This window comes from Passer montanus, unplaced genomic scaffold (genome assembly GCF_014805655.1).
Source record: "Passer montanus isolate IOZ18808 unplaced genomic scaffold, ASM1480565v1 scaffold6, whole genome shotgun sequence".
NCBI lineage: Eukaryota > Metazoa > Chordata > Aves > Passeriformes > Passeridae > Passer > Passer montanus.
In genome coordinates, this window is record NW_024371037.1 from 16,767,477 (window position 1) to 16,786,315 (window position 18,839).

Genomic DNA, 18,839 nt, shown 5'->3' on the forward strand with positions numbered 1-18,839 from the left:
TGTCTAATTTGTCATTTTCATATTTTTAAAGGTCCCCAGGTGCATCCAATTTTTCAACTTTACCAAAGATCTCTCCATCTCTATCAAATAATTATAACAACATGAACAACAGAAAGTAAGCAATATACCTTAAAACATTATTTAATTCATTACCCCAGTGTAATATAAACAAAGTTCAATGTTTTATAACTCCTAGCTTAAGGATTTTGAATTGCTTTGCAATATTTGGCTTGTGAATTGTTATTGGTTACTATTTCATAGTGTAGGTAATGATGACACCAAGAAATAAAACAGCATCAGAAATGTTTGTAACTCTTACTCTTCAGCAGGGAAGACACCAAAAAGAATTTCAGCTGTTGTAAGGTATAGACTTCATTTAGAGTTTATAATTCTAAAAATACATTGTTGCTGTTGTTATCCTGCCTGAATTTAAATGGACAATGGGAAAGTTATAAAGTACTTATCCTTATGGTGATCAGGTTTTCCCTTGTTTATTGCTCCTAAGGTATTAGAGCGGCCTATGTGACGCTTCAAATCATGACAGCTGAATTGTGTTAGCTGTAATGTAGCCAGCAGCTTAACTTCTCTTTCTTAGTGCTAGAAGTCTTGAGAGAGATCAGGCTGTGTGCTGGACTATTGCAGTGAACAAAGGCTTAGTAAGAGACTTGTCACTTTTACATGCTTTCTCCTTTAAAATAAATAATGTGATAAAACTCTATAAGAGGAGCTTTCCTATTGCATAGGCCAACTTTTTGTGTTACTTTTACATGCTTTCTCCTTTATATTCCTAATTAGAAAATTTTTAAAATAAATCATGTGATAAAACTCTAAAAGAGGAGATTTCCTATTGCATAGGCCAACTTTTTGTGTAATTTTGTTATTGTTGTTGTTGTTACTCTACACAGCTCTAAAAAACGATTGTAGATATAGAAAAACACGGAATTATTTCACTTTAACAGATAGTGGAGCATCTCTCAAATGCTTGAAACCAGAGAGCGCTCATCCTTAGTGCAAGCTGGGGGAAGTTGAAGAACCTTATTCTTATAATTCATTCAAATTTTTAGTATTTTTCTAAACATGCATTTGGTGATCACATTTGAAGATGTTAAATATTGAAAAGGTGACATAAATGTTAAATACTGCACTTATCAGAAGTGATTTTTCCTAAGGGGTGAAGTGTCACTTGTGCCTCTGCCAGTTGTGAGTAGCTCCAGCTCTCACTGTTGAAAGTTGAAATCTGTGTAATTAACTGCAGTCTATTGTACTCTGTGTGTGAATGTGTAGTAAATAAGAAAAGTATTGTATATATGATTGTGTGAAAAATTAGTTGATCAGAGTTGAGCCTCCAGCTGAGAACTAATTTCTTCTTCTCCTAATGTTTAAGCAAAAGGCAGTGGTATTGCCAAACACAACACTTAACAGTGACTTTTTTTTAGGGAGGTGTGATTTTTAATCAAGCCATCAAGGCTTTCTTATTTTCTTTTTTTTCTTCGATAGCTTCCTGCTGGAAAGGAGGCACTTATGAAACTTGTTGGCAGCTATTTCAGCTTTTAAAGATAGTTTGTTCATGTGATTTACCTGACTTTAATTTTATTTATTGGTTTATTTTGGAGCCAAAATATGAGCTTTCGAACTTAAGGAAAAAATTTGGGCTTTAAAGGTGTGTTTGTTTGTTGTTATTTTACAAGTTATAATTTTCAACACAAGTTTTTAAAAGGAAGTCATAAATTTCAGATTTGGTAAGGAATTGGTCCTTTCAAGTGATTTAACCATAACTTAAGCATTTGTAAATCAGTTAATAGATACATGTACTCTGTAGTATAATGAAATACCAGTCATTTTTCTCTTGTATATCAAAACACAGTACGTCTGGATGTTGTGAGACAGATATTCAGTGCAGAAATATATGGTTTTCGTTACAATGCAGTAGTCCAATTATGATGACTTTAAAATATTTTATAAATCAGAAAATAATAATTTAATACAAGATGTAGTGCAGATGAGTCTTCAGCAGCACTTATCTCAGAGTCTGTGTTCAGTGATGAAGTCACATCCATTATACACTTTATACGTGGAAGTACATAATTTTGCATTAAGAATTTTTGACTTCAGATAGTAAACAGAAAGCTGCATCTCAGTATTTAATTCTGTTATATAATTGTGCATTCAGAATATTCCACTCTTCTTGCAAATATTTCCTTCTCTGAGAAAGTACTTCTTTTTCATTAATTAATACTGTGTTTGTTATTTTCTTAGTTATTTTCATGCTTATGTTTCTACCTTATTTATATTATGTTGCACATTTTCCTTAGTACTTTAAGGAAATGATACATTTATAGCTTTCTAGGATCTGTTGGCACCTCCATATGGGTATGAGATGATGTGACTCTAAAGGTACCAGCATTTGTTTTGAAGATGATTTTAGCTGATAAATACAATTTATAAGGCAGAAAAATCAAACAACAGGTTTTGTGTATTAATGGTGATAAATAGTAGTCATTGTGCAATTACTAGAGCTCACTATAGAGTACAAATTATTTTTAAAATCTAAAAGAATCAGGCTTCTTTGTATGGTACACATTTCTGTAATGTGTTTATAATCCAGGAGATTTCTGTGTAAGAGGAAGCCTCAGATGGGTAGATACTTAATTTTGTTTTGAGGTAGTTATACATTAGGTATCAGAAATAGTTGGTGCAAATTTTATCCAGTCTGAAGCCTTCATTTCTGTAAATGTGAGTTTGCCTTTGATGTAATGGAGGATTTAAAATAATTGATCATTGATGTTCTTTTGCCTTTACTGGTGATCTTATTGAAATAATAACACAGGAGGATTAGCATAATATGTGTTAGTGGATTCAGAAGAGCAGGGAGAGACATGCATCTTTTAGGTCTTACTGGAATTTCTGTTTATTGCTGTTAATAAACCAATACATATCACACACAGTGGTTTTTAAATTATGTGGGATGGAGATTAAAAACACCTGAACAGGGATTTTGCTTGGGGAATTAAGTGAGATGTTGTTCTGTTTCCTTCATTTGTAACCATTGCTTTAGGCTCCTGAAATGACTTGTTTGCATCATTTAGTAGTGTCAGCCTGTCAAGATGGATAGTTGGCAGCTTTGTTCATATGCTTGGTATATTTCAATATGCTTATTCTAAGAAATATAAGTGTTAATTACATTACATTACCTCTAGAAACAGTTTCTTCATATTGTACCTGACACATAACCAAATATTATGACAAAGACAGTTTAAGTATATTACAGAGTTATCTTTTGCTCTCCAGACAATGATAATGAGCAAAAAATAATCATAGTAATCTTTATGTAGTGATATGGGCCTCTCCTGCTGCTTCAGGTATCTCTAAAATCTGATGAAACCTGACAATAGGTTTCTTAAAGGGACTGGTCAGAAAAATACATGGGCACGGCATTAAAATGGTTGAACTATTGCAGAGCTCAGTAAGTCTTCCAAACTTTTAATTTTCTGGGCTCTTTATTGCAACTCAAATTCTTTTATGTATGTACCTGTTGGTAAATGGCATTCCACTGACAGATTATGTCTTTTCCAAATCCGGTGATGCTTTTCCAGTCTTCCCTGTTCAAAATCCATGCTTTGCAGAGCTCTTAACTGTACAGTGAGTGCTCTGGGTTCATCATTACCATTTGAAAGCAGCTTTAATGTCTAAAGGCACATACGGAAGATACAAACAAGTCATTTCAGATCTAGCACATGCAATTCAAAATCTACAGATCTACAGATAATAGAATTTCATTTGGAAACTTCCTTTTACCATTTTTGCCATTTCAAGAGCTCCGTTCAAGGGTCTGAAGAGGTTTTCAAATCTTGCCTTACTTTTGTGAATCTATTTTTTTTAAGAACTATTAGTGTTTTCTTTCTGTTACTGCTCTTACTCGACTGGCTTATCCTAATACTAGCCCTCTGCTTTTCCCTGCATTGTTCCTTCATTAAAGGTAGGAAAGTTTTGCAGGAAAAACTGCTGGAGGCTTGAGGACACACAGTTATCACAAGTTACTTTTTCTAGGATATTTCTGTTTGAATTAAATTAATGTAGACTTACCTTGTGTCTTTGTTTGCTTTCCATTGTTAGCTACTTATTATTGACTGTTAATAATAATTTCTTTTTCATCCAGCTCAAAAGCATAAGAAGCAAAGCAATTGCATAATTTATGTAAAAATAATTTTTCTACAACAAAACAGTTTGAAGGTTGATGGAGCTGTAAAGAGGCATCTCCTAGTATCCCACAAACAGTAGGCAGTGTTTTGTAGGATATGTTTTGATAAAATATCATAGAACCATGAAATAAAAATATATTAATAGACCTGACTCACAGGATGAGTGGTAACCTTAATCTCTAAACCCCTCAAATATATTTCTGTGGGCAGAAATATATCAGGACAGAAGATAAAAGAGCTCTGAAATGTCTTCCCTTTTGACATGTAAACTTTGTCCCTTACAGTAAATACACACTGCATCTATCTGCACTGCAATTATCTTGAACTAAATTATCATCATGGTACTCAGCTAATCTGAGAAAATCTTTCACATGAATAAGCTACAGACACAAAATCCCAGTTGCATTTCCTTAGCTTTCTAATTTCCCTCCAAAGTTGGCAATTTGTGAAGGGGGGGAAAGCTGCAGAGAAAGAAATAAAAATGAAAATCCTCAGAAGAATTACATTCAATGTGTTCATTATCCCTACATCTAAATTTCAAAGAGATTTCTTTTTTTATTAAGCATGTGAAAAGTGTTATCTGTAAGGTCAGGACAGCAGTAGGAAGGAAGGAAAGCTGAAAGTAGAAGCTTGTTGTGTACCCGTGTGTGTGCATTGCTGTTACTGCTGTGCACTCTTGGGTTGGTTATATTGTGGGGCTTGCATTAGCCCCAGGGGCAAGTTTAATGGTTTTGATTCCTGGGGGAACTAAGGCTTACCAACCTAAGGGAATTGGAATTCACTGCAGTAACTGGGCTGCAGCTGGGAGATTGAAGGTAATTTTTCCTGGGGATCTCTCATACATGGGTGAACAGTAACTTTATGGGTTTTTTTCATCAAGAATGACCAGTGAACATAATACCTCTGCAGAGAGCAGAGAAAATGCATATGTATAGAAAAAGGAAGGACTAATGGGAAAGTCAGCTATTAAAAAGAAATGAGCAGACTTTAAAAGTGTGATAGCAGCAGCTTTAGTAGAGCCATAAACTACAAAAATTTCTAAGACCATTGAAAGAGAGAGAAATTTTCATCCCCTTCTGTTTGAAAATTTTGATAACTTAATTAAAAAACAATAGTTATTTATGAAAAGTGAGTGTGCACTGAGAAGACAGTTGGAATTCAGTAAAGAGCATGATAGCGTTCAGGAGTAATGGAAAAACAGTGTAACCTTTGGACACTTGCATCCTCAGACTTTTGCAATTGCAAATCTCAGGTTTTTAACAGGATTGATTCTTTGCACTGCATATTTTTCCTTCATTCTTAGCATTTGACTTTGACATTTTTGTTCATGTTGCTTCTAATGTGAATGATGCTTAGTAGCTGCAGAAATACTCCTGAACTTTTGCCAAAGCTGCCGTCACACAGATTTTGTTATGATCAGTGCCTGAAATGGTTAAAGTGGTTGTTCTCTTACAAGATTTCTTTGCCTTTCTAGTGTTCTGAGATATTCTCACTTTACTGTTTTGAGGGTTAGTTTTTATTTGATATTTTTGTATTTCATCGGGAAACAAATTGTTTTAAATATCATCATTTTACCCATTTCAGTCTTCTGCAGTTTTTTCTATCTGCAAACAAATGCAGCATAGATTTATATTGAAGTTGTTGCAAGGCATTTTGCGCATTCCTTTACCTCTCAAGGCTTTTCTGCATTTGCATGCTGGATTGTGCTGTCCTAGCAGGGAAGCTATAAATAGACTGTCTGATGCAGTGAGGCAGCTATGCCACAGTGGCCTTGGAAATCTCAGCTTTCACCTGTAACTCTGCATTCCCATTCCCACCGACCTTACTCTTGCAGTAGCAGGATGCAGAAGGAACGTAAATGATTGATTGCTGCTGGTGGTGTCTAAAGTCTGAGTGTTTTAAATATGACAGAGCAATGAAGAACAGAGTAAGCTGTGAAGCTGCTCCTATAAAAAAGGGGTAGGGATGTAATAATTGCAGTTACTGCAGTACGTGTGATTTTGGTTGTTTGCACAGGTGACTGTTAAATGGACATTAATGTTTTTACATTAAAGTTAAGTGTTTTAAATCTTTACTTGTTCGCAGAAGTTAGTTTTTTAATCATTTAAGTCTATAAAGTACTTGTATGCTTTAAAGTACTGTAGAGTACATGTTTACATTGTGAAAGATGTCTTGTTTTCTTACAGTGTGAAAAATTCAAACTATTGTCTCCCATCATATACTACTTATAAGAATTATGATTATTCAGAGCCAGGAAGACACAATGAGCAGCCAGGCCTGTGTGGCTTGAGTAACTTGGGGAATACATGTTTCATGAATTCAGCAATTCAGGTATGTACTTTAAAATAAAATCAGCTAGTGTTATTACTTGAAAATAGTATCTTGTTTTATTTTGTCATTTTCAAAACTGATATTAAGATATCTGATAAGTAGCAGGATAAAATTAAAAGTGAAGAAATAATACATCTTTTTTTGTATACTTTAAAAGCTGATTTACATTGATCATTATGAATGCAGCTATGTCAGAAAGAGGTTTGATGAGTGTTCTACATGAGTGAACTCTTTGCTTTTTGTGGTAATTGCCATTCATATATGTTACAAAAACTGCCTTTTCCTTTTGAAATGCACTTGAGTACCAATTGCAGTACTGAAAAAAGTGTCAAAAAGTAGATGACTGATACATTACTGGGCCTTTATTTCTGATTCATTATGTACTTTTAGTGCCTTAGTTAAGACGCAGGAACCTTGGAAAATATATTCCTTTGACCTTCCTCTCAGAATAGCTATTTCATGGAAGAGACATTTTACAGGAATGTGTTACCTTGTTCTCTGCTATGAATGCAAGAGAAGTACTAGTATATCCACTATTACTCTACCAAGATGAGGAGACCATAGTGTTCTAATTTAAATGGAAGTTGCAGTTGTAGAGTAATTAACAGTCAGAACTAGGAGTTTTGTTTTGGTTATGTTTAGTTTTCAAACCCACTTTTTGTCATTGGAGCAGTCTTCTGTCACAAAACTGTTATGTGTGGTTAAGTTCTTGTTCACATATTTTCCTGCTGAGTATGAAAATACTACATCTTCACCAAGCATGCTACAGAGTTGTTATCCTCCTTTTCTCCTTGGTCATTACAAGAGTTCTTGGCTTATGTTTGCAATTTCTTTGGGTAAAATTAAAGAAAACCAAAACCACATCCTAAACGTCGCAGTTGTTATTTAGCCTGTTGGAGTAAAAAAAGGAATTTCAGGTACATTTGTATGAAGTTGTTGAAGTTTGTTCAAAAGAAAAAATGTCCCGGAGTGTCACAGTGTGTGTAGATACTTCTGTCTCTTCTTTGCGATGACAATCAGTGAAACATTTGGCCTTACCTTTCTGTAGCTTCCTTTAAGTCTTGTCTTCTTCGGATTGAAATAATGCTTACAGCTCTGCCTTTCCTTGTATGTTGTTGTTCAACCCCTTGACCGTGATGGTGTCCTTTCTCTGCTCTTTCTTGCACTGGGGAGCCCTAAATAGGACAGTGCTCCAGCAGCAGTCTCACAAGGTCCAGATGCAGGGGAAGATTTGCTCCCTTTTGCCTCTGACCACAGTTGCTAATACAGCCCGGTTTGCAGCTGGATAATTTCCCCATGGGGATGAACAGCAGGATCACATTTCCACAGAAAAGGACTGCTGGGTCATATAATAATGCAAAACTGCTTTCCAGCCAGTCAGCTCCCACCTGTTAGTGCTATGTAGGGTAATTCCATGCTTGTTCCATAATTATTGATATCATGCATCCATAAAATTAAACTTGTTTCTAAAAATGTTTCCAGGAAGATACTTGAAGAGCAGTTGAACAGTGCAGAAAGTAATTAAATATTTTTTAGCATGCTGCACAAAAGATGGCTAAAGGCAGAAGGACACACATTTTGCAGTGTCCATTCTAACTAAAAATGCTACACATAACCTCTCATGATTACTGAATTGTGTCATTATGCTATTGGAAGGAAAAGCGTGGTTTTGTCTAGTGCGTCAACCAGAATTATGTTTTAGGTTTGGATTCAAAGAATGTTCTTGCTATACAGGGAAAAGTTTTTTATGATTCTACCTTTTTCATCAAGCTATACTGATCAAATAAGGATAATTTTATTACTTATGCAAACCTTCGTTGAACTGGTATACATTATTTGATGTCTGTAGTTCAAAAGTAACATTTAAGTTAGAATTCAAGAGCATGAGGTTGTCCTTTACGAGTCTTGTACAGCATAACAAACTTGTTACATGTCACATCATTAGCCTGTTGTGTTAAACAGATTCCATTCTGAGGTCTGCATTAGAAATTATATCAGCTGTGACTTCATTGCTTTTCAGTTACATCTAGAGAATTAAGTTTTCAAATAATTCTGAGAAGCTGATGTGTAAATTAATAGATACGGGTTTGCTGATTACCAAGACAATGCTCTAGGTAAGAAAATGAGGTGTTTATTGAACAGTGTGGCTTTTAGTTTGGCATGGTACCTTTAATATGTCCTTGAAGGTGTGTATTTTAAATGCATTATTCAGTGGCTTTGTTAGCAAGGAAGTGTATCTTTCAGTTTATCCTACTGTATGCCTCTAAAGACAGTACTGTTCAGAGTTTAATGTCATCTAAGAAATCCATGGAAGTGAATTTTAGTGAAAATGTGTGTTCTTAACACACTGAGGTGTCACAGGCTGCAGTCTTCCTCTTGCCACCACTTGCATCTTTTCTCATTTACACAGAAAGCATGCATTTCGCTTTGCTAATTTGCTATTAATTTCACTTTTTATCAAAGTAACATTGGATTATCCTGGCTGTAGTGCCTATAGCTGGAGCACTCTGAACATCTTTTGATCTGTCTTAGTCTTGAAAGCAACAAAAAGATGGGCTCACATAGTATGTGAATGGCAAAATAGGGAATTCTGCTTGGGAACATTGGCTGCTCTAGGCATTTACCTGGGCGATGGAGTGCACCCTCAGCAAGATGAGAGATGACACAAATCCGCAATGAGGAACCGCTATACCAGATGGCTGTGCTGCCATTCAGAGGGACCTCAGCGGGCTGGAACCTCATGAAGATCAATCACAGGAAATGCAGAGCCCTGTGCCTGGAGGGGAACAACCCCAGGAACCAGTACACACTGCAGCAGGAGGTCAGCGACTGCATGGAAGGCAACTTGACAGAGAAGCACCCAGGATGCTGCTGGACAAAAAGCTGAGCAAAAAGCAGTGTGTTCCGGTGGCCAAGACAGACAAGGATGCCCAAGCATCCTGGGCTGCACAAAGAAGAGTATTGCCAGTAGGCTGAAAGAGGTGATCCTTTCCTTCCACTCAGCACTGGAGAGACACCCATCCCACAAGTTCTGAGTTCACTTCTGGGCTCCCCTGAGAGTTTAGGGAGCACATCTGGTGAGAGATCACACAAGTGATCAAGGATTGTAGCATCTGACTTATGTGGAGAGCCAGAGAGCTGGGGCTGCTCAGCCTGGAGAAGACTCCAGAGTGATTTCACCATTTTTTGGAATTACCTGGTTGAGAAAAGTAAAGAAAACTAAGCTGAACTCTCCTCAGTGGTGCCAACTGAAGGAAAAAGAGGCAATGGGCACAAACTGAAGCATATGCAATTCCTAAGTATAGGAAACTTTGTTCTGAAATGAGGTTTATCAAACAGTAAAATACGGTTCTCAGGGAAATCGTGAAGCCTCCATCCTTGAAGGTGCTTAAAACCTAACTGAACGAAGTCCCAAGCAACCTGCTCTAGGTGACCTGTCTTTGAGCAAATTGGTTGGACCAGAGAATCTGCAGAGATGTCTTCTAATCTCTGCTATTCTGTGATTCTCTGATCTGCTCTGATCGCCTGCTTTATCTTGCCTATCCCCCTAGGGTGTATTCCTTCACAATTGTACTAACACAGGGCTGGTGTTCAGGATAAATCTGTTTTCGTTAAACAAAATAGTTTACTGTAGAGTACTAGACTCTGAAATAGTTTCAATTCCATTAATGTACCAAAAGCTTCCATCCCTTCCATTCTGTTTGTGCTGGGTGTGATCAGTGTGGCTTCCTTCAACCGAAGCAGAGTTTGGTTGATCCCTTTTCCAGCTGATTGCCACTTCTCTCAGATCTCTGTGCTTTCCAGGGGACATCGAGGCCCTGGAGTGTTCACATAGAAGCCATTTCTGCTTCAGAAACCACTGCATTTCTCACACAGCTTCTCTTTGGTCTTGTCTCATGTACAGTGAAGAAGCTTTGCATCAGAGCTGTTATCAATGTTCCTTGACAAAGAGGGACAATTCCTTCACACAGCTTCGTCTCCTGAGTTTCAAAAATTTGTGTGAAGGTTCTTGCCCTGTAAACATACTAGGTAGAAATGTGAAAATTCTGGCAATGTCTTAAATTTTGTTGCAAGTTCTTCAGTAGCTCTTCAATCTATAGGTTAGGCTTGCCCATTTATCCTTCTAAGTGATTATTGTGGAGACCTTTGCTCTTCCATGTAGGGGTTTTCAGTGTTAAAAAGATCAGGACAGCTGGAGGACAGATTTGAAGAGATAGGTATGATTCTCTGTGGGATTACAGACAGCTGCAAGCTGAATGAGAGTAAGGCCAAGAAGGTTAAAATACCATTCTATATCTCCCAAGTGTGGTTCTCTTACCACTGTTCCTCAATTTTAAAAAAGCAGTAATTCGGTATTCTTATTTTGGTTGTATTGGAACTTTCGTATCGTTTTTTACTGTTTTGAAGGGAGTATTACATGTATTTATTTTATTTCAGTGTAAACACCTAAGGCTTGATTTTTTTTCTAATTAGGTCTAAATGTCTGCATTTGCAGATCCAAACATGAAATAAAACAGTAAAGACAAAAGGGAATGTGTAGATTTTGTGAAATAGATATTATTATGAATACTGGAACCCATATTAAAAAAAGTATTTGGCAAGCAGATGTTTCATTCATGTTCACTTAGGTACATAGCTATATTCTAAGCTGAAAATAAATTAGGAAAAATAAGTCTCATTAAGCATTGCTGTGCTGCCACCTGTGGATGTTTCCCAAGTATTACTTTCCTATTTCAGTGGGATATTACAGATTAGAGCTCTGTGGAAGAGCTCTGCGGAAATGTTTGGTTTGTTCTTTTTTTCTTTTACAGTGAAAATGTGAGTTCCAAAATGTTCATTGTGTGATTAAAAAATATGAGAAGAAAAAAAATATTTTCACTAAAAACAATCATTTTTTCCAAGATTTTTATTTTTATGTGTTTTTTCCATCAATGTGATTATAAACACTTGACTTCTGAACAAGCTTTGAAATGGGTATTTCAGAAGGTTTTTTTCTTCAGAAAGATAAATAATATTCCCTCTGAAGTTACTTATGGCTGTGAGTTTGTCTAGACAAAAGATGGCATATTTCACCAATACCTGAAATTACTAAGTTTTTATTGTTCTGTTTCAGTTTCCAAAGGCATGTGGAGTTTGGATTAAGGAACATATAAAATAAGCTCTTTTTGCCATGTTTGATAGCATACAGACAAAAGTAGGATATACCCAAGTAGGTGTAAAGTAAATCACTTTTTCTCCTATGCCTTTGATCTTCTTTTCAGTCTGGCAGCTCTTAGTGTTTTGTTAGAAAGCTAAAATACGAAATTTCAATGTCACTTGCATAAAATTCTTAGTAAGCAAAATACGATGTCACTTGCATACAATGTCACTTGCATAAAATTCTTAGTAAGTAGCACCTGAAGCTGAAGAACCAGGACACTTAAAGGAATGTTCAATTTTCAATATGTCAGTTCATGATCCGACTGTCTCTTTCTCATTTCCCCAGTTCACTGGCATGATAGGTAGTGATTGATGTTTTCTTTATTTTGGAAGTTTATTTTTATCATTATTTTTGTGCAGTATTCCATATGGGCTGTGAAGAAATGTTTCTGTGTTCCCTTAGGATTATAGAATGATTTGTGGAACTGCAGGAGGTTTCTGGTGCACCCTCCTGCTCCAAGGAAGGTTGGCTCTGAGGTCAGAGCAGATTGCCGAGGTTTTTGTCCAGTTGGATCTTGAAAACCTCCCAGGAAAGTAGAACCTCTTAGTTCCACTACTTGACTGTTCTTACAGTGAAAACTTTTTCCCTTGTATTCTTAACCTCTCATATTTCAACTGAAGCCCGTTGTTTCTTTTCATCCTAGTATGTGCCACTGTGAAGAGCCTGGTTTCATCTTCCCCTTAACTTCCCTGTAGGTACTAGAGGGCTGCTCTTGCGCCTCCCTCAAATATTCTCTTCTGAAGCCTGAACAAAACCTCATGCTTCAGTCTTTTCCCACAGGACAAGTGCTTCTAGGCCACTGACAGTCTTGGTGGCCCTCTTCATTTTTTTTTTTTTCTTTCTATCAATTAAGTCCATGCAAACTCTTATATCAGAATTATTCCATACTTAAACTAGTTTTTTTTAAAAAGACTCTTAAACTAGGGTTTTAGAAGAGTATGACTTTACTATTTTTATTATTATATTTCCCCCTTGTATGAAGGTTTCATAGGACAGGTAGACTTGGAATCATTGTCATGGGCTGGTATTGTACACAGTATTCCAGTGAGGGTACAGCAGTGAGAGGTCTGTATGTATGTGCGTGTGTACATAACACTAAAAATAATGATTTCTTTTTCATTTTCCTGTGTATCTTAATAACTTTTTTCCAGGTTATTACTATGTAACATGGAAATATGATTTCAGTGTTAACTTTTGTCATGCTGAAGATTAACCTTCTCTCCTGTGGTTTGTCTCTTGGAGTTTCTGCCTTCTGTTCTATACTTCCCATAATCTTTTCAAATGACCAGGTTCGGAGAACTTTACAGAAGTTTTGTTGGTTAAAGAAAACTTGTAGAGACCATAGTACCTGAAATGAAGTGACATTCTGTTACCTCTTTAGTTCACAAACAGTTTTCCATAGTTTTACTGTATTTGTTTGCCTATTTTGGCTGCTATTATTCCTCACCTTTTGGTATACTTTTAGTTTACTTATTGTCTGTGTTTTGAAACAAACAGAAAACCCCAAATCACTAGGTTGAACAGGACACATAAATCTGGTAACTTTACTATCCAGTAGATTGTCTTGGTTTTAATAGACTATTTCCATAACGCTTCCTTGATAACCTGCAACATATGACATGAGAAAATAAGAATGTAGGATTCCCTTCAAATTGGTTTCTGGATGCTTTTTTTCCTCTGACTTTAATAATGATCTTAAGAAATTCTCCATTGTCAGCCTTTTCAAAGAGTAAACATGTTTGTAATCATTTAGCTTTGTCAGTTACATGGAAAAGATCAATGCATATATGGCCAACTTTATTAGCTTCTCTAGAAGCTCCTCTTTTAAAAATTTTGGTATCTGGTATTTTAGAAAAAATATGTCAGCTCTGTACCTCAAAACTTGCTGTGTTGAGGTAGATATTTGTGCATTCCAGTACTACCATCTGTGTCATCTTATGTTGTAATGTGGACATTGTTAAAGGAAAAAGGGAAACTATCTGTAGTAATCTTCCTGACTTGTACTACAAATATTAATTAATATTCTGAGAAAGTGACAGAAACAGTTTATTAGGTGGGAACTAGAAACCGGTGAATTATTTTTTGATGGACTCCACATTGTCAGGATATTGTATAATGCGTGACTAGCAGAAAGACCTGTAGAAAAATATATTATTTTTGCATTATTTAGTTCCTTGTGTTGGACATTCCTCACACTAAACTGAACAGTTGAACTGATTTCATCTCCTAAACCAGCCCAAAAATAATCCAGAAGACAACACATCTGTGAGGTAGGGGGAGTTGGGATCACCACTACTGAAAGTAAAAGCTCTTTGCCATATAGCAAGAGAAAAATGAGATTTCTTCAACCCTGAGTGTCCAAAAGTGTCTGTAATACCAGGAATTTTTTTTTGCAGTGTTGACAGATCCTGAAAGCTTTAGGTGAGGAGGAAGAGAAAGGAAGGAGTTTGATATAGGCATGAAACTCAACTCCCTACAGCATGTGACTGGTTTTGCTTTGTAATATTGCACAGGTATGATAGGCAGACATAGGAATAACTTTTTTTGCCCTGCTCAGTAAAGTTGCAATTCTTCCAGTCTAATTCTTGTATCTTACACAATAGCATAAGTGGAGCTCTTCCCCTTGTTTACAGAGAGGCAGACGAGACAGGTGAAATACTTGACCTTTCCTCAAATTTTTTAATAAAGGAAAGAATGCAGAAAAGCTTACAATATTTAATGACCAAACTCTTAAAAATACATGCAAAGGCATGGCATGGGAATTATTCCTCAGTGATGGAAACGTTTATGTTTAAAGGAGTATGAAGAGAAGCACACAAAAATTTAAAGTGAAATTGCAAATCATACTGCAGTGATTATGTCCTGCTGTCTCCAAATGCTGAGAGAAGAGACAAACCGGTACAGTTTATCAGTAAATGTAAAACAAGGTCCTTGCTTTCCTTGGACTAATTTCAGCTCTAAATGGCATCACAAGATTTACATGAACATAGCAAGGCCTATAGCACTGTGATTCAAAGTCTAGTCCCTCTAGCATAGATTGCTGTCTCCAACAGCATCCATAAGCTGATATTAACAAAGAGAGGAAAAAGGCCAAGCATCCTCACCTTCCCTCACCTGCCAAAATAAATCTTTTTCCAAATGTTGCTCTGAATATGTTATAATTTGAAGTAATAAGCCCTGTTGCCTCTCTCTTCCAAACATGTATGCACTCTCCACTTTGCGCGTCTATTACAACTTCCAGCAACAAGTTTCATAAAGCCATTTGTGTCTCAAGAAACACCTTGTTTTGTTTGTTTTAAATCTTGATACAAATTATGTTGTCATGCTGTGGTTGTTTGGACTACTGTGTTTCATAAATTTTGAGGTAAAGCTCTTGACAGTTATTATCTGTGAATAACTTGTAATGACAGCTGTACCCAGTCCTGGTTTAAAGCCATTATTTGTTTCTGGAAAAGATTGTTTAGGGTTTTTTCTCTTTTCCTTCCAGGCACTAGACATTACAATTCATGGCTGCTTTAACAAAATTAAAACATTCTTTGCTTAGAACGGATTCAAATCACTGTTCTAAAAAGTCTGTATTATTTTTTGCAGTGTCTGAGCAACACACCTCCTCTTACAGAGTACTTCCTCAATGATAAATACCAAGAAGAACTGAATTTTGACAATCCTTTAGGAATGCGAGGTGAAATAGCAAAAGCTTATGCTGAGCTTATCAAGCAAATGTGGTCAGGAAAATACAGCTATGTTACCCCAAGAGCATTTAAGGTCAGTAAGGAAATTACATGGAATGTACATGTCAGTTTTGGTTTTGTAATTTTACATGTATAAAACTTGGAGAAATATAAACTGTTTATTATGCAGTTCGTTCATTGACCTGGTAAAACACTTGGATATATATTTCAGTAGGTGTCACCTGTCCTTGTGCTTTGGTCTTTGAGAATTAGTTTTGACTTTCTGTCTCCATTGAAAAGCTTACCTTTTATAACTACAAGTTTTACCTTTTCAATATGCTGCTATAGCATGTCAGAAATATCTACTCTTTCTAACAGTTAAGGTATCAGGAGTGTCTTGCATTTATGTTTTTTAGACTCAAGTGGGACGATTTGCGCCACAATTTTCTGGTTATCAGCAACAAGATTGTCAAGAGCTACTGGCTTTTCTCTTGGATGGTTTACATGAGGATTTGAATAGAATTAGGAAAAAGCCTTATATTCAATTAAAGGATGCAGATGGGAGACCAGACAAGGTAGGGGTTTTGGAGCTGATCATCTTCATTTTAGTCAGAGTTGTATGCTGTAAGATACTTCTACATGATTATGCACCAGAAGGTTGGGAAACTGATTATGTGGACCTTTTTCTGGAAGACATTTCAGAAAATAGGACAAAACTTTAAAATTGACATCTTGACAAACTGTGTAAATTTCTATTTATTTTTAAGATAATGAAGGGGGATGGGGGGAAGTCTTTTTTAAGACTTCATTAAGATCATCTTTCTTGTTCAATTCCATGCTGAGTTAAGTTGCAAAAACAATTCCTGTTCTGTTGTTCTTCTATTTTTATATCTACAGTATGCAGCATTCTGTTTCTCTCAAGTACTCTTACTTTAGGGAGACTTTATTTTGTTATGAGTATGAGTTAATTCAGATGGAATTTTTAGGTTTATCTGCTTTTTGTCTTCCCCCAAGCTACTTGAAAGTCATCCTCAGACTGTGTAATACCACTGACAGGATCTCTGTCCTAGGAAAAGCATACATCTTTTAACCTGCAAACCTGATAGTAGTAACATTCCTTATGGGTTCATTGGAGTGACATTTCTGTGTTTAGATGGTTACTGAAAGTGTTCTGTCAAGGTCTTTTACTAATTCTCACTATTCCTTTCCTACTACTTTGTCATAACCCAGATCATGCTTTGTTTACAGGTGGTTGCTGAAGAAGCCTGGGAAAACCATTTAAAGAGAAATGATTCCATCATTGTAGATATATTTCATGGCCTTTTTAAATCTACCCTAGTTTGTCCTGAATGTGCTAAGATATCTGTAACCTTTGATCCTTTTTGTTACTTGACACTTCCATTACCCATGAAAAAAGAACGCACTTTGGAAGTTTATTTAGTTAGAATGGATCCTCTTGCAAAGCCTATGCAGGTAAGCAGCTTAATTTACATACAAGCACTTTGATTCAGTGAGGCATTAACAATGAACCCAAGTTCCTTTACACAGTGCAAATATATAAGCAAATCCAACAAGCTTTATTTTTCTGGTATGTGTTCTGAAGTATCACTTAGGAAAGTGGGGAAGACTGTACATACCTGAGGAAGACTGTACGTGCCTTGTAAAGTTTCAAGAAAGAATTGGTAATTTCTTTATGGTTGGGTTAATAGGGCTTCTTAATCTTTAAAATACATGCTGACATAATTTTTGAGAGCTGCTGTGGTGAATTTGTATGTTTATAAAAAGATTTATACTTAATCTGTAAGACTTAATTTCTTGGTTTCTTAATCACAGAAGGCAAATATTTGTAATAAGTGGTGCAAAAAAACCCCGTGTCTGAATATATTGGGTAGTCTCAAATGTGCTCTCCCCTCATAGTCAAAAAATTTCAGATGAGATTTCTTTGCGAAGAGTATCCCTTTTGCCATTTTTTTAGGAAGGGGATAATATTACATGCCTTAGAATGTCATGAAAAAATGTACATAAGGTTATCATAACCAAGTCATTATTAAATGGTTCTAGCTGTACTTTATACAGTAAGTGAGGATAGGTGAAAAAAAAACACGGGCAGTTATGCAGGCATTTAGAAAGGCTCTGACACCTGAAATCAGTACCATAAGAAGGAAAGTGTGAGAAAAAAGTGTTCTCAAAGACAATATGAGTTGAGAAATTTGAAGGTGAAGGGAGGCATGTTGTCTGATGGGAGGTGAGCCTGCTAGAAATTTAATTGTGAAAATAGGGGATGCACAGTAGTTGCACAGGGGACAAAATGTAGTTGAAAACTTCTGAAGTAGTTGAATGTGACTCATGTGAGATGGTTGTGCTAGAATTAAGTTTGGGAAGAGTACCAGTTCAGTAGAGTTTTTGTGAGTCTAAATGGTAAAACTTAAGGATATAGCATGCAATGCTTGGCAATTTATTACAGAGTTAATAATACCTTATTTTCTAATTAATCCTGTCTTAATTATGAAAATAACAGGTAAGAGTTTTGTGTGGAGTTTTATTACAATCCTCAGAAGCTCTGCATAAGGGAAGCCACAGAGAGGTTTTCTTTGACTTTAATCAAGTTCTCTCTCTGTATGTGAAATGAGAATCTGTTGCCTGCCATTGCTTTTTTCCTACTAATACTTTATAAACAACTTGTGTTGTATTCCAGATTGAATAGTCTTTCTGATAGCATGTATACTATTTAGATGCTTAGATAAGAAGGTACTGTTGAAATGCAAATCTTAAGTAATTTGTACTGTTAGTCTTCTTACTGAAAAAGTAAAACAACATTAAAACAGCATTATATAGACTAATAAATCGAATATTCAGTGTATGTGTATTTGTAAAGTTGTGCATATAACTACTACATTTTATGTACCTTTTGGAATTTATGTTAGTTGATCTACATACTTAACAGATCTACACCTTAAGTTTCAAAAATATGAAAGAAAAATGTGAAGTTTGCTGGACATGTGTTGTTTGGGCTTTTCACATCATGTATATATTTGTTCTCTTAAGACATTTATATTATATTTTTCTTTTTAGTACAAAGTAGTTGTTCCCAAAATTGGAAATATATTGGATCTTTGCACAGCATTGTCAGCTTTGTCTGGTGTTGCTGCAGATAAGGTAAGAGTGATCTCTTAAATAAAGCACAACAAAAATAGCATTTTAATGTGTATTAACCTGATTTAACAATGTATACTCCATTTTCATTTCAGATGATTGTTACTGATATATACAATCACAGGTTCCACAGGATATTTGGCATGGATGAAAATCTGAGTAGTATTATGGAACGTGATGACATATATGTGTAAGTGTAGAAAATGTGCTTCATGTCTCTTTCCAGTTTGTTTAGTTATTTGCAAAAGATTAAAACCTAGACACCAGATAAAGATCAGACTGGGA

At 35.8% G+C, this 18,839-nt stretch overlaps 1 protein-coding gene across 4 annotated transcripts in view; it reads left to right on the forward strand.

Annotated features, from left to right (window-relative positions):
• The window catches only part of USP15 (ubiquitin specific peptidase 15), a 60,983-nt gene that overhangs the window by 34,420 nt on the left and 7,724 nt on the right, over nucleotides 1–18,839 (forward strand). For 3 of the 4 annotated variants that reach the window (XR_005629545.1, XM_039726665.1, XM_039726667.1), the window contains 7 exons: nucleotides 32–115; nucleotides 6,386–6,530; nucleotides 15,322–15,495; nucleotides 15,818–15,976; nucleotides 16,650–16,874; nucleotides 18,474–18,557; nucleotides 18,650–18,744. Coding sequence is in view for 3 of the 4 variants with exons in the window: in XM_039726665.1 (XP_039582599.1) it covers nucleotides 32–115; nucleotides 6,386–6,530; nucleotides 15,322–15,495; nucleotides 15,818–15,976; nucleotides 16,650–16,874; nucleotides 18,474–18,557; nucleotides 18,650–18,744 (966 nt within the window). In the remaining variant the exon portion in view is untranslated. The remainder of the gene's footprint in view (nucleotides 1–31; nucleotides 116–6,385; nucleotides 6,531–15,321; nucleotides 15,496–15,817; nucleotides 15,977–16,649; nucleotides 16,875–18,473; nucleotides 18,558–18,649; nucleotides 18,745–18,839) is intronic. The other variant, XM_039726666.1, reaches the window with a different exon arrangement.